Source organism: Ranitomeya variabilis, chromosome 3 (genome assembly GCF_051348905.1).
Source record: "Ranitomeya variabilis isolate aRanVar5 chromosome 3, aRanVar5.hap1, whole genome shotgun sequence".
Lineage (NCBI taxonomy): Eukaryota > Metazoa > Chordata > Amphibia > Anura > Dendrobatidae > Ranitomeya > Ranitomeya variabilis.
Window position 1 is genome coordinate 630086755 of NC_135234.1, and position 14965 is coordinate 630101719.

The 14965-nt window shown below is 41.7% G+C and overlaps 1 protein-coding gene across 1 annotated transcript in view; it reads right to left on the reverse strand.

Moving 5' to 3' along the window:
- The window catches only part of C1QL4 (complement C1q like 4), a 243622-nt gene extending 239079 nt beyond the window's left edge, over positions 1-4543 (reverse strand). Inside the window, exon 1 of the mRNA XM_077299741.1 lies at positions 3333-4543. Coding sequence (XP_077155856.1) covers positions 3333-3899 — 567 coding nt within the window. The 5' untranslated portion in view covers positions 3900-4543. The remainder of the gene's footprint in view (positions 1-3332) is intronic.
- Positions 4544-14965: the final 10422 nt, after the last annotated feature.

The window sequence follows — 14965 nt, forward strand, 5'->3', positions numbered from 1 at the left end:
CTTTACTCTGAAATCCCACAAATTCCTGTGCAGCAGCTCATACATGACTGTGCAGCATGGATTGTCTCAATTAGTTCAGCTGTTTTGTTGTAGGCATTCTGACTGGAGCTGGAAAATCAAGTGGCTTGTCCTTCTTTTGTCATGGGTAACCCCTATGCTCCTTGATAAATGATCCCTATGCTTGAGCTTCCCAGTCCTCCACCTGCTGAGCTGACCTCTCAGGCTGCAGCACCATTAACAATTTCACTGCTGTCTCATTTTCAGCCAGGATCTTTCATCATGTCATGATTTTATGCTATTCATTTGAGTTCACCTGCTATGATACTAAGCAGTGGAGAAACTGTCCTCTGAAGTGGGCATACAAATGTTATACAGCCTGTTCTTGTCTATGGCTAAGCTAACTAAGATTTATCCATCCATCCATCTATCATTACACTATCTTTAGACAGATGAGTGCTTACAGGCAATTTTTGGATTTAACTTAACATATGAAAATCATGAAAGTCCTATTTATCTATCTATCTCTCTCTCTCTCTCTCTCTCTCTCTATCTATCTATCTATCTATATCCCATATCTATCTATCTATCTATCTATCTATCTATCTATCTATCTATCTATCTATCTATCTATCTATCTATCTATCTATATCCCATATCTATCTATCCATCTATCTATCTATCCCATATCTATCTATATATTTTTCTATCTATCTATCTATCTATCCCATATCTATCTATCTATCTATCTATCTATCTATCTATCTATCTATCTATCCCATATGTATCTATATATCTATCTATCCCATATCTATCCCATATCTATTATCTATCTATTCAGGCTGTCACCACCCAAATAAAATCTATTCAAATGAATTATGGAGGATCCAGGATCTTTAAAAAGTTTGTCGATGTTGAATAGTGATGGAGACTCTGTTTCTGATAAATATATAAGAGAAGGGGGTAGGAGGAGGGCAAAATAATATAGATCCCTGTCTGAGCGCCCTATAAAATATTCAGCAGCTCCAACTGCAGGACAAACATCTCTCTGTAATCCTTGTTGATGCTCCTGTGCTGCACAACATGTCATTCATTGTCCACACGCCCAACCTTGCTGTCACTTCAATAAAGGCTCCTTTCCTACCTGGGGATATTAACGGAGACATGAAGGTGATGCTGCCAACAATGCAGTGACAGAGGGCACAGGACCCAGGATCTAGACCCTGGAAGCCTATAATGTTAGGAGCAGGATAGATAAAGTCAGTGTAGACACGAAGCTTCAACAAATAACTGGAGTAAAGTCTGCAACTTAATGAGCATCAGGGGAGAGGCAGCAGCTGGTGCCCCCTCCTAATGTCACCCAGCTCGTCCCTGGCATCACAAGAGCAGCATAGCCCACATGTCACAAGGAGGAGACTTTAATAATACATAGGGACACGAATATCAATATTATGTCAGCTAATTGGTATGTAAATGCAGGGAATAATTTAGATAGATAGATGGCTAGATAGATAGATAGATAGATAAATGATAGATAGATAGATAGATAGATAGATAGATAGATAGATAGATATTAGATGATAGATGGATATTAGATGATAGATAGATAGATAGATAGATAGATAGATAGATAGATAGATAGATAGATAGATAGAGTAGGAATTAATTCTGATAGTTTAAAATAATGACATAAAATCTATCACATTACTATACAATGGTATCAAACTTTTACAAATCATTAATGCAATTGTCGCATCTCACAAAGTTGTGTTCTCTGGTGCAGATTAAGAAAACCAGAAGAGGTTGGGAATGTTACTGAATTTGGATTTTTACTTATTGTAATGGGATTGGAAAGATCACCTTAGATCACGTGGCATCCTCATTATTCGTTAGGTTGTAAGCAGAAGGACGAGTCAATGTGAGTTTTATGCCGGTGATTTCCATCTAATACTTGTTTAGATCATTCAAGTTCACAGTAATGTAGTAATATGTGTGTGCAGCAGGGAGGTAACATCCCGTCTCATGACATATCCTATTACTTACAAAGTAATGAGTTATGCTCGACTCCTAATGAAACGAATTTAAAGGACTGACTGCTTACACCGAGTCCCTGGGGGGCATTATTCCCGTACCCCCCTCTCACCCCCAGGAGCTGTTCACAGGGGGTGATCTGTTCTCTATGTACCCTGGAGTTCAGGATTCAGAAGCCACTGTTATAAATGGCCCATTTACATCACCCCTGGTTTGATATAATTGGAACTGGAGAATTCTCTGCTGAAGAGTAAACTGGGTTTAATACACAAATAGCCGCTATCCAGAGGTCGCCTCATTCATACATGTGATGAAAACCGCAGCAGAGAAGAAAACTAACGCACAGGAACGATCCGGTCCGTACAAAGTCACCTATTTAGACTTAAAAAAATAGGGTTGGCTAATCATGGTTATCATCAATTATATTATTATCCGGGACTCCTAATTCATAGTGAAGTAGCAATATTTTCTGCTTTATCAGAAATATAGGAGATATATGGATAGAGATAGATATATAGATAATAGTTACAATTAAATGTAAGTATATATATTAAATTCATATACAAACTAGCAAATAAATAGTGTTAAAGTTGTAACTCACATTTCCCACTGTAATGAACATTTAGAGTTATCTAAGGGCTTCAGTTCTTCTTAACCACCTGTTGCTACACCTGACATACTGCTCCACTATTACCAGTTTCTGCATGTCACCAATCGTCTCCACTCTCCACTATAGTAAGTGGATAAAGTAATGAATGAACCTTGTTTGCCATTTCCTCTATTACATCGGTTGTCATTATTATATTATTACTGATATCATCCACGTTATATTCCTTACCATGATTGAGGATGCAGTCAGTACCTGATCAGGTACAGTATCTATTAGCAGATCCAATACCTGTGATGGTTGAGCAGCTTGTGAAATACACACTTGTCTGACGAATTGGAAGTGTGGGCGGCTTATAAAAGCGGGTTAACTGCAAATAGTTTGTGTATGTGTTTGTATGTACGTGTGCATATGTGTGTATGCATTGCATATTTGCGCGCACATACTATAAATATGTGTATATAGATATTATACACACAATATAAATCACAGACACGCTATATGTATATATATATATATATATATATATATATATATGTATATATATATATATATATATATATATATATATATATATATATATATGGATAGATTGTATCTGCATGGTTCACCTACTTGTACATGCTGTGCACACATGCATTAGTATGTACTTCAGCCTTTTAGAGCTGGGCTGGAGCATTGCTGGCTTCCATCTTACCTGGGAGTTCTTCATCAGGTCTGCCCACATGCTGGTGCCGTCCCCCCCTCTCATCAGCACGTGGTAGGCGAAGAAGTAGATGCCAGGCAGGGGACAGGTGAACTTGCCAGTGGAGGGCTCATAGTAGTTCCCCACATTGGTGACAACGTCGTCAAAGCGTAAAACCTCGTAGCCCTCATGTGGCTTCCTCAGCCCCGCATAGAAGGCGATCTTTGGGCTGTAATAGGAGGAGACATAGCCTCCAGGCCCAGGTCCTGGGGGGCCAGGTGGTCCCGGTCGTCCTGGCTCTCCGGGCGGTCCCTTAGGACCAGGTGGTCCCGGAGGTCCCGGTAATCCTCGGAGTCCCGATTTGCCCTTTTTGGCCCCCTGGTCCATTTTGCTCCCCTGTAGATGGGGCGGAGGGGAGATGAGCCCGTACTCCTGACTGGACTCTGCAGAGGACGCCCCATGTGTTTGGGGGGTGTAGGGGTCACATACCATCCTGCAGCTGCCCAGCATCTCATAGTGGCTACTGGTCTTCGAGCTGCTGACCAGTAAAGGGATGGCTATGAGGAGGATCAGAACCATCGCCACCCCGATGGCAGCCCCAATCACCCTCTTCCTGCGGCTTAGCCTGGACGCTGCCAGGGCTAGAAAGTCTTCTTCACTTTTGGAAGTAATGGTGAAAACTTCTTCTGGACTGGTTCAGCCAGAAATCCCACCCTCCAGTGCCAGCAGCTCCGTGCCGCCCCACCTGTTGCCAGTCTGACAGGTCCTCCTGCTGGGTTCCTGGGCCACTTATCCTGGAGTTAGCGGCTTCCTGGGCTGAGATGAGGAAGCTCAAACTTTTTCCTGTCTGGGAGCTGGTCCTTTTCTGCAGCCTGGATTCCAGATGTATTGCTCCAAGGCACCTAGTTTCATGCCAGCTCAGATGGGCATGATGTGTGCATCACCTCGTAGCTTCTGTGAAACTCTGCTCAGATGCAAGTGATAAGGGAGGTCTGTGAAGGCAAAGATGTGTGAACTGTCTTTAAGAAAATAAGAGCGACCTCTGGTGCCATGAGAAAGAGGAGGAGAAGCTGAGAGCTGAGCTGCCTGCAGGCACAGTGTCTGATCCCATCCCATCCTCTGCAAACCAGCTCTCTCCTCATTTACATGAGACAAAAGCAGATTGGCACAGACAGGGTACCTTTCAGGGCACGAGGAGGTGGGTCTGTATCCTCTATGCTACAGGAAACCCACTAGGTGCTAACATCCTGCAGAGATCAGGGGCTTCACATTGCCCACCCCAGTCTACGTATCATCCCTTCACCCGATTATTGGGAAACAGAAGCTTGTAAGCAGCACATCTGCAGTAGTGTTTAAGAAAGTGTTTTATATGCTGAGCTGGTATCATCCCAGAGCAATTAAGTACTTTCCTTGTGTCTCCCTGTCTCTCATTCCCTGTAGAGATTGATTAAGAACTGACAAATCCAGCAGGAATCACCTAAGGGTGCAGCAAAAGATCATAAACCCCATCTCATTGCAGCCTAATCAGCAATTAATCAATTAAAAAGCCGTCTCAGGACAGATGTGACTTCCAGGTCTGCATACAAAAGGTCAGAGGCCCCTCATTGCCCAGTATGAAATGATCTTTGTAGATGGGTAGATACATAGATACACAGATACTTTGCGTATTGATATAGACAATAGATACCTAAATTGTACAAACAGATCAAACGTTCTGTGAGCTACTTCCACCGGCACCAATTTTTTCCTTTGTTAATAGATACCTCATCTACTATCTATCTATCTATCTATCTATCTATCTATCTATCTACAGATCTATCATCTATCTATCTATGTATAGATCTATCTATCTATAGATCAACCATCTATCTACAGATCTATCTATCATCTATCTATAGATCTATCTATCTATCTATCTATCTATCTATCTATCTATCTATCTTCTATCTATTATCTATCTCTCTATTATTTATCTATCTATCTAGCTATAGATCTAACATCAATCTATCTATCTATAGATCTATCTATCTATCTATCTATCTATCTATCTATCTATCTAGCTATAGATCTAACATCAATCTATCTATAGATCTATCATCTATCTATAGATCTATCTATCTATAGCTCTATCCATCTATCTATAGATCTATCCATCAATCTATCTATCTATAGATCTATCATCTATCTATCTATCTATAGATCTATCTATCCATCTATCTATAGATCTGTCTATCATCTATCTTTGTATAGATCTATCTATCTATCTATCTATCTATCTATCTATCTATCTATCTATCTATCTTTCTATAGATCTATCATCTATCTATTATCTATCTATCTATCTATCTATCTATCTATCTGTCCATCTATCTAGTTCAAAGAAGCTTTATTGACAGGACCAAATAAACTGATTTGCCAAAGCACATGTACAGTAGGGAACAGAGATAGGGACTGTAGGAACCATAAATGGAGCACATGGAAGTCCGTGGCATATCATAGTCCTCTTTCTCGCAGCCTATGGCATGCGCTCACATACTGCGCTGCTATCTCCACTGCACTCTCTTCTTCCCCAGCATGATAAATGTTTTCTCTTCCTCTTTCATGGAGCTGAAATCCGGGAAGAGATCGGAGAGTCTCCTGAAGTGAGTGTCCTCTCTGCTTAGTATTTGATGCAGTGTAGCAGGAAGTGGGTCTCATTCTCCAGGGCTTCCAGGTCGCAGTGTGTCCTCCCTGGGCTTGTTGTTTTGTCTCTGCCACCTGGACACGACGGCCAGATTGTAGGCACTGAGTCTATACCGGCTCAAGATTTGCTGATCTTTGGGGTCTGGGAGTTTTACCCTCTATCTATCTATCTATCTATCTATCTATCTATCTATCTATCTATCTATCTCTGTCTGTCTGTCTATCTATCTATCTATCTATCTATCTATCTATCTATCTATCTATCTATCTATCAAGAAAAAAGCAAAAAGCATCAACAGGTAGCCAAAGATGACCATGTGTTTAGTTTAATTCCCAGAGTCTTCAGTAGAAAGAGACCATTCAATTTAGGCCTGTGATAGAAAGTTGGGTGCGGTACAAGTCCCAGAGGAGGAATGGAAACCCCTACCAGGCTTAGCTCAGTCTTGACCAAGCAAAAGCAGCAGATGGACAGCATGACTGATCCTGAAAAAAACATAATATTAAATCTACATCTTGATGAAAAAGATGTTGAGGGTCAAGTGGCAAACAACTCTCTCAATATAAATCAAGCTCATCATAACTTTATTTCTTAGTACAGTAAATCCCAGAGAGCCCTGCAGAATAATTAAGAGTTCACACACATTCTATGTGTTGAATGCTGCAGATGTCAAACTAAGAACACCTGACAAGTGGAGAGATGTGTGGAGGATATGAATCCCTCACGTGAAAATTAATAGAACATTTCTTAAAACCTACCTTAGTAATAAGCAGTTCCTTTCAGAAATACATTCAGATGCTCATGTCAGAGACATTTACTGTGTGGTCATCATAACTAATAGCATGATGTACATGCGTATAGGACCAGTGTGGCTGGATCTATTGGCACTTCAGCACTTGGACAGCGACCGACAGGGCAGGGGCTCTCTAGGCTTGTTCCATACAGTCACCAGAGTAGGTCACTGGGCTATTGACCTCTGACTTGTATTTACTAAGCATTTAATATCCAGGGATAGGATTCCCAATAAAAAACAAATATTTACTCCAATATATGTAGTTATCCATCTATTAATGTGTAGTGTGATAACTGCTGGCTCTAAATTAATTTTGCAGGAGCTGAGGTATTATTTTAAGTAATGACTGGGATTATGCTCTTTTGTCAAAGCAATTATACAAAACGAGAGTAGAACGTGATTGATTTAGAAATTAAGTGGTGATGTCCTCTTAGCACTGCTATGACAATACTGAAGCTGTAGTATGTAAAATGTACGAGCTTCAGACTGTAGAGGAGAATGGGGAGGAGGGGGGATGGTGTCTGGAGTCCTCCAACCAGACAAGACCCGCTGATTAAAATATTAAGAAAAACTATTCTATTTCCTAGCAAAACACTAACAATTGTTTTCTAAAAAATGTCGGTGCGCAACTTATACAAATTATTTTCTATAGTATTACATATAAAATAAATAGTACAGCATTTATATGGTGTAATAAAATCTTCAAAAATTTTTTTATTAATGAAGTCAATCCTTTGCAGATCCACTTAGAGAAGCTGGGCCTCCAGTGATCTGCTGATTCCCAAGGGGTTCTGTTACACTTGAAGGTCAGCTGTTATTGCTTTGAAAAGGCACATCTGTCAAAAAAACATCCTTGTAGTGGACACTTTAGGCAAAATGTTGCATCAAACATCAGTCACTAAAATTAATCGTCGTCATTAGTGTAATGGAGGAAAGTATTTTTGCAGAGCAGCTCTCCTTTTTGGCTTATAGAGGGGATCTTGAGCAGGGACAGCCTTTGTAGTATTCATGTGACTTGAAATGGTATAAAGGAATTACTTGTGATGCTAATCACCACTCATGGATAAGCCGTGAGACTGGGTAGTCAAGAGGTCCAAGGTCTAAATTCCTGAGAATATGTCATAGACAGAGGGGTGAGACAAAGGCGTAGTCAAGAAACATTCTAAGGTCAATATTCCAAGAAAACAGGGCTAGGCAAAAGGATGGGCAAGACAAATCCTAGGTCGGGCAGCAAAGATCAGAATACCAGACAAGGAGCACAGAGCAAGCACACAAAACATGAGCAAAGCTACAATTGGCAGCAATCAAAGGCAGAGAGCTTGTTAAATAGCCAGGTAATTGCTATGGACAAAAGATACATGGATGTTCCTGATAAACGACATGGATGTTCCTGATAAATGACTAAACGACTTTGCAACGAGAACGACAACGATCTGTGATGTTGCAGCGTCCTGGATAGCGATATTGTTGTGTTTGACACGTAGCAGCGATCTGGATCCCGCTGTGATATCGCTGGTCGTTGCTGAAAGTCCAGAACTTTATTTGGTCGTCAGATCGGCATGTATCGTCGTGTTTGACAGCAAAAGCAACGATGCCAGTAATGTTTTACAATGGTAACCAGGGTAAATATCGGGTAACTAAGCGCAGGGCCGCGCTTAGTAACCCGATATTTACCCTGGTTACCATTGTAAAAGTAAAAAAAAAACCACTACATACTCACCCTCTGATGTCTGTCATGTCCCCCGGCGTCTGCGCTGCTGCTCAGAGCTTCCTGCACTGAATGTGTCAGTGCCGGCCGTAAAGCAAAGCACAGCGGTGACGTCACCTCTGTGCTTTAGGGCTGGCGCTTACACAGTGCAGGGAAGCTGAAGGCGAGGGACGCGACAGACACGGCAATGTAAGTATGTTGTGTTTGGTTTTTTTTACATTTTCACTGGTAACCAGGGTAAACATCGAGTTACTAAGCGCGGCCCTGTGCTTAGTAACCCGATGTTTACCCTGGTTACCCGGGGACTTCGGCATCGTTGGTCGCTGGAGAGCTGTCTGTGTGACAGCTCTCCAGCAACCACACAGCGACGCTGCAGCGATCGGCATCGTTGTCGATATCGCTGCAGCGTCGCTTAATGTGACGGTACCTTTAGACTCTCACTCCAGACACTGACAGTTCAGCATGCCCCAGAATCTGATTGGACTGCTGAGCTGTCCATCACTATACTGACAGCTTAGCATTCCCAATTCCTAGATTGGATGGCAGAACTAACATTAACTGTGTCCAGACACTCAGGTAGGAGGAATCATGACATTATTTTTTTATACTTTATGATTCCTTATATGTCAATACTAGCTGTGGCTTATTCCTATCACTAACATCATAAAAATAATTAAAATGTTAAAATGTTTTCACAGTATTTTCCTCATCAGTCTACTTTCTCCTATGACAATTCCTTGAAGTCTTATAATAACTATACAATAATGTATCAGAATGGATAACAGAAGGATATAACTGGTTAGATTTGGCTATACAAAATGCAGCACAAGATTACGCACATAATAGGGCCACAAAAAATTGTTATAATCAGCATCAATTCCTACCAATATACAATTTCCATTTATTAAGAATTTTCTTTTTTAGGGCAACTCACATGTTAAATCAGATCAGATCATATGAAAATAATAACATATTTGACTGTATATCGTACATTTCTACAGATATACTTTATTTTGATGGGCTTTAGTTGCTGCATTGACCATCTTGTTGAGGGGCACACTTGAAAGAGCAAGGGCAAACAAGAATTTTTCTTTTTCTTTTTTGGTGGAGAGAACTCTAACAACAAAATAGTAAACAGTATAACCGATGTAGCATTTTTCCAGTTAAATGGCTTTTGGTTTAGGGGTGTAAGTGAAGCCATATTTTCTCTCTCCTTAATCCACTTTGACATTAATTTGCAGTATTGCTCCAGCCGCTTGTTGAAGAATGCCTTGGTGTCTTTCTCAAGATCCACCTTTCGCTTAGTGCTCATTCAGACAAGCATATTGTATGGACGTGTGCCGATTTTCCATATGGACCAATGGCCTGGGTGGAAAAAACCACAGCATGCAGTACTTTGGTCCAATTTACCGACCAGACTAGTGCATGTAAATTCTAGGAAGCTCTGCAATGCGGACAAGCACTCGGAGCTGGAATGGCAGCAACTTGCGGACGTGACTGGAGCAAGTTTTCGTACAACCATCTGAAGCCGTCCTAAATCTTGCTGTCTTCCTCAAGATAGTGTGTTGGGCATTGAGTAGGCTTAGGGTTACTTCTTTTCCCTACATTTCTTTTTCGTCCATTTTTTTTCCAACAGATCAGTTATTTACTGCCAGGAATGGTAACATTTTTAGGGCAATATATGTCAATCTACCAAAAATGAATAGTATAATTCCGAAACCCATCTAGAAATGCAAACAATGATATTACTATTTCACAGTCATGTAATTTAACTTCTTTTTCTTAAATTTCAATGAAATAAAATACTTTTGTGATTGCAAAATGCAAAAGAATATATAGTGCTAACTGTGACTAATTAAACTACAATATATACAGGCATATACCTATACACATAATATAACAATTTTAGAAATACCTTTCCTGTCAGTGGCATCAACCTTCCCCCCTGGAGGAATTATTGCGTACCCTATGAATGTAATAAATAACCCTAATAAGTCTTCAATAGTCTTCCATCTGTAAGTACGCTCTTGCTCTCCAGCCCTGTGTTCTCTCACCGTAGGGCACATTTATCAAGCTCAGTTCAGGATAACAGAAGCCGTTTGGCTGTACAGTATATACCATTACCGTGAATGGGTGTAAAGGTACCGTCACACTAAACGATATCGCTAGCGATCCGTGACGTTGCAACGTCCTCGCTAGCGATATCGTTTAGTTTGACACGCAGCAGCGATCAGGATCCTGCTGTGATGTCGCTGGTCGCTGAATAAAGTCCAGAACTTTATTTGGTCGTCCGATCGCCGTGTATCGTTGTGTTTGACACCAAAAGCAACGATACCAGCGATGTTTTACACTGGTAACCAGGGTAAACATCGGGTTACTAAGCGCAGGGCCGCGCTTAGTAACCCGATGTTTACCCTGGTTACCAGCGTAAAAGTAAAAAAAACAAACAGTACATGCTCACCTGCGCGTCTCCCAGCGTCTGCTTCCTGCTCTGACTGAGATCCGGCCCTAAAGTGAAAGTGAAAGCACAGCGGTGACGTCACCGCTGTGCTGTTAGGGCCGGAGCTCAGTCAGTGTCAGGAAGCAGACGCTGGGAGACGCGCAGGTGAGCATGTACTGTTTGTTTTTTTTACTTTTACGCTGGTAACCAGGGTAAACATCCGGTTACTAAGCGCGGCCCTGCGCTTAGCAACCCGATGTTTACCTTGGTTACCCGGGGACCTCGGCATCGTTGGTCGCTGGAGAGCGGTCTGTGTGACAGCTCTCCAGCGATCAAACAGCGACGCTGCAGCGATCGGCATCGTTGTCGCTATCGCTGCAGCGTCGCTTAATGTGACGGTACCTTTACAGCCAGAATGGCCTCGTTATCCCTAACAGAGCTTGATTAATCGCCCCCTCTGTTTGCTCTTGTCTCTTCTTTTGCATCTATATCACTTGGTCTATCTCCCTTTACATGTATATCTCTCTATTAAAATCAAGTCAAATCAAATCAAGGTTTATTGACATGACAGGACATTTTCCATCTTAGGTATAGAAAGAAGATGCTGGCCTTGGTAATAAGTTTAGAAATATGGGGAAGAAATCAAAGCGGAATGTGCAAGGTGGAGGCAATAATTCTCAAGAGAGATTTGAAGTTCAATGAAGAAGATGTAATAATTTTATTTAAATGTGAAAGGAGACCTATTACTATGATGAATGAAAGCGCTGTGTGAAAACTTGTTCAGAACAGTGACATATTAATATTGGGGAAATGGATACTCTAATACCCCATGTCAGGCACATGTACGATACAGACCACCATGTCATGACAAGAACAGAAGTTTATGTAGACAGTGCTAAGACACGACTATCTATCACGATTATTACATAATTAAGGAGAACCAGACACCTGATTCCTCCTGCCCAAATTACAGGCAGCATGAATCAGAAGCTGTCTACATGCTTTCAACCAGGTATGGTTTTCTCTGAAATGCTCTAGCATTTCAGTAAAAAAGGAGAGAAGCCAGTTAGGGGCGGCACCAGACTAGTCTCATATCTGCCTATGATGCACGATTGCTTCATAGAAGTTCTGACATGGCATCGTAAGCAGAGACGAGACTAGACTGACGACTTCTCACAGTGCCACTCCAGGTGATTGCCAGGTCTCTTCCATAGGGAAACACCTGTCAATCACCCAGGACAGAGCTGAGAGTAGTCTCATGCCTGACCAGATCCTCTAACTTTATTTTGTCTTCAACGCCGAAGCAATTATGAATCAAACATAGACAGTCAGGGTCGTACTGGCCCACTAGAGAACCGGAGGATTCTCCGGTGGGCCCAGGCACTGACACCTGCTGGCATACTGGAAAGCAGCTGCCTAAGGCCCTCACTGCCCTAAAGGCCTCAAACCAGTGGCTATGGGGCCCCTGAGTCAAGGGGACCTGCTCTGTGCCAGTGGAGCAGCAGCGGGTGACAGGAAGCCACGCCTGTCCCCGCTGCTAAAGAGAAATTAATATTCACATTTCCCCACGCCCCCATGGGCGTGGAGAGGAGTGAATACCATTTCACTTTAATAGCGGGCAGCGTTAGCTGCAGGCTGCAGCTAACACTGCCTGCATGTAAAGCCCCACCACCACTGCACCATTCTCTCACACTCACACACAAAGCATCGCACCGCACCAAATACACACACGCACGCAGACAGATACACAGCACCAGTCACCTCTCGCAGCACAACCTGGCATCCTGCTTCCTGCCCGATGCTTCCTGTTTGAGACAGCGCAACTGGATGATATCATCATTCAGTGCGCAGCTGTTTCAGACAGAATGCTGCTGGCAAGGAAGAGGCTGCCGTGATGTGCTGCGAGAGGTGAATGGTGCTGTATGTCTGCGTGTGTATGTGGTGTGGTGCTTTGTGTGTGAGTGTGAGAGAGTGGTACGGTGGTGTGTGTGTATGTGGTGCGGTACTTTGTATGTGTGTGAGAGAGTGGTGCTGTGTGTGTGTATTGAAGATGTGTGTATTGGAGATTGGAAATGATGGGGTGGTGGAGAAGGACGATGGGGTGGTGGGGAAGGAGGCAATGATGGAGGTGGTGAAATGGGCAATGATGGGGTGGTGGGGAAGAAGGCAATGATGGTTTTGGTAGAAAGGACAATGATGGTGGTGGCTAGCCAGTCAGGGTGCAGGAAACATCCACAATGTCCTGACACCAAGGTTTGTGTCATTGGCTGCTGAAATCACATCTCCCTCTCCATATAAAGAGCAGACATGTTGTGACATCTTGTTTTAGATATTTTGACAGGTAACAGCGCAGAGAGGCTACTCCTGACACTGGCACTGTTAGCAGAAATATTTTAGCTAGTTAGCTAGGCAGTTGTATATGAGTCAGATAGTGTTAGCCAGCTAGTGTCCAGTGTAGCTGTAAAATTTACCTTCCAGCATTTTTTTTGCTATTACTGAGGTCAGCAGACAAAGCCAGCAGGGCATATGTCTTACAAGTGTGTTGTGCACAGCTTCTATTGTGCTCCATGCATGAGTATAGCGTTCTAAATAATATTTTTTCACTAGCTAAATGTGAAACAGCCTGCTGTATCCCAACTTGTCTCTTAGTGGTGTGGTGATATGAAACTGTCTGCAGACCTAATGCACATTAAAAAAAATATAATTTTTCAGTTGCAAAAAGTTAGACAGCCCGCTGTATCACACTTTGTCATTTTGTTGGGTTGACATTAAACTGTCTGCGGATCTCATGCACATAACCAAAAAAAATTTTCTGTTGCTAAATGTCAAACAGTAGGGGACCTGACTTTAAATTAGTTTGCAGCATCTAGCGTGTTATAGAGGCCTGATCCAGAGGCCACCAAAAAATTCTTCTATTCCTTGTGTCATACAGTATGGGATATAAAACCTACAAGAGAAAAAGTGAGCAAAAAACCCTGCTGTAACTAAGTAAATAAAAAGCAAAAAAGTGCATTTAACCCCTTAAGCCTCAAGGGTGGTTTGCACGTTAATGACCGGGCCAATTTTTACAATTCTGACCACTGTCCTTTTGTGAGGTTATAACTCTGGAACGCTTCAACGGATCTTGGCGATTCTGACAATGTTTTCTTGTGACATATTTTACTTCATGATAGTGGTAAAATTTCTTTGTTATAATGTGCGTTTATTTGTGAAAAAAACAGAAATTTGGTGAAAATTTTGAAAATTTTGCAATTTTCCAAATTTGAATTTTTATGCCCTTAAATCACAGAGATATGTCACACAAAATACTTAATAAGTAACATTTCCCACATGTCTACTTTACATCAGCACAATTTTGGAACCAAAATTTTTTTTTGTTAGGGAGTTATAAGGGTTAAAAGTTGACCAGCAATTTCTCATTTTTACAACACCAATATTTTTTAGTGACCACATCACATTTGAAGTCATTTTGAGGGGTCTATATGATAGAAAATAACCAAGTGTGACACCATTCTAAAAACTGCACCCCTCAAGGTGCTCAAAACTACATTCAAGAAGTTTATTAACCCTTCAGGTGTTTTACAGGAATTTTTGGAATGTTTAAAAAAATGAACATTTAACTTTTTTCACAAAAAATTTAATTCAGCTCCAATTTGTTTTATTTTACCAAGGGTAACAGGAGAAAATGGACCTCAAAAGTTGTTGTCCAATTTGTCCTGAGTATGCTGATACCCCATATGTTGGGGTAAACCACTGTTTGGGTGCATGGCAGAGCTCAGAAGGGACGGAGCGCCGTTTGACTTTTCAATGCAAAATTGACTGGAATTGAGATGGGACGCCATGTTGCGTTTGGAGAGCCCCTGATGTGCCTAAACATTGAAACCCCCCACAAGTGACACCATTTTGGAAAGTAGACCCCCTAAGGAACTTATCTAGTTGTGTGGTGAGCACTTTGACCCACCAAGTGCTTCACAGAAGTTTATAATGCAGAGCCATCAAAATAAAAAATCATATTTTTTCACAA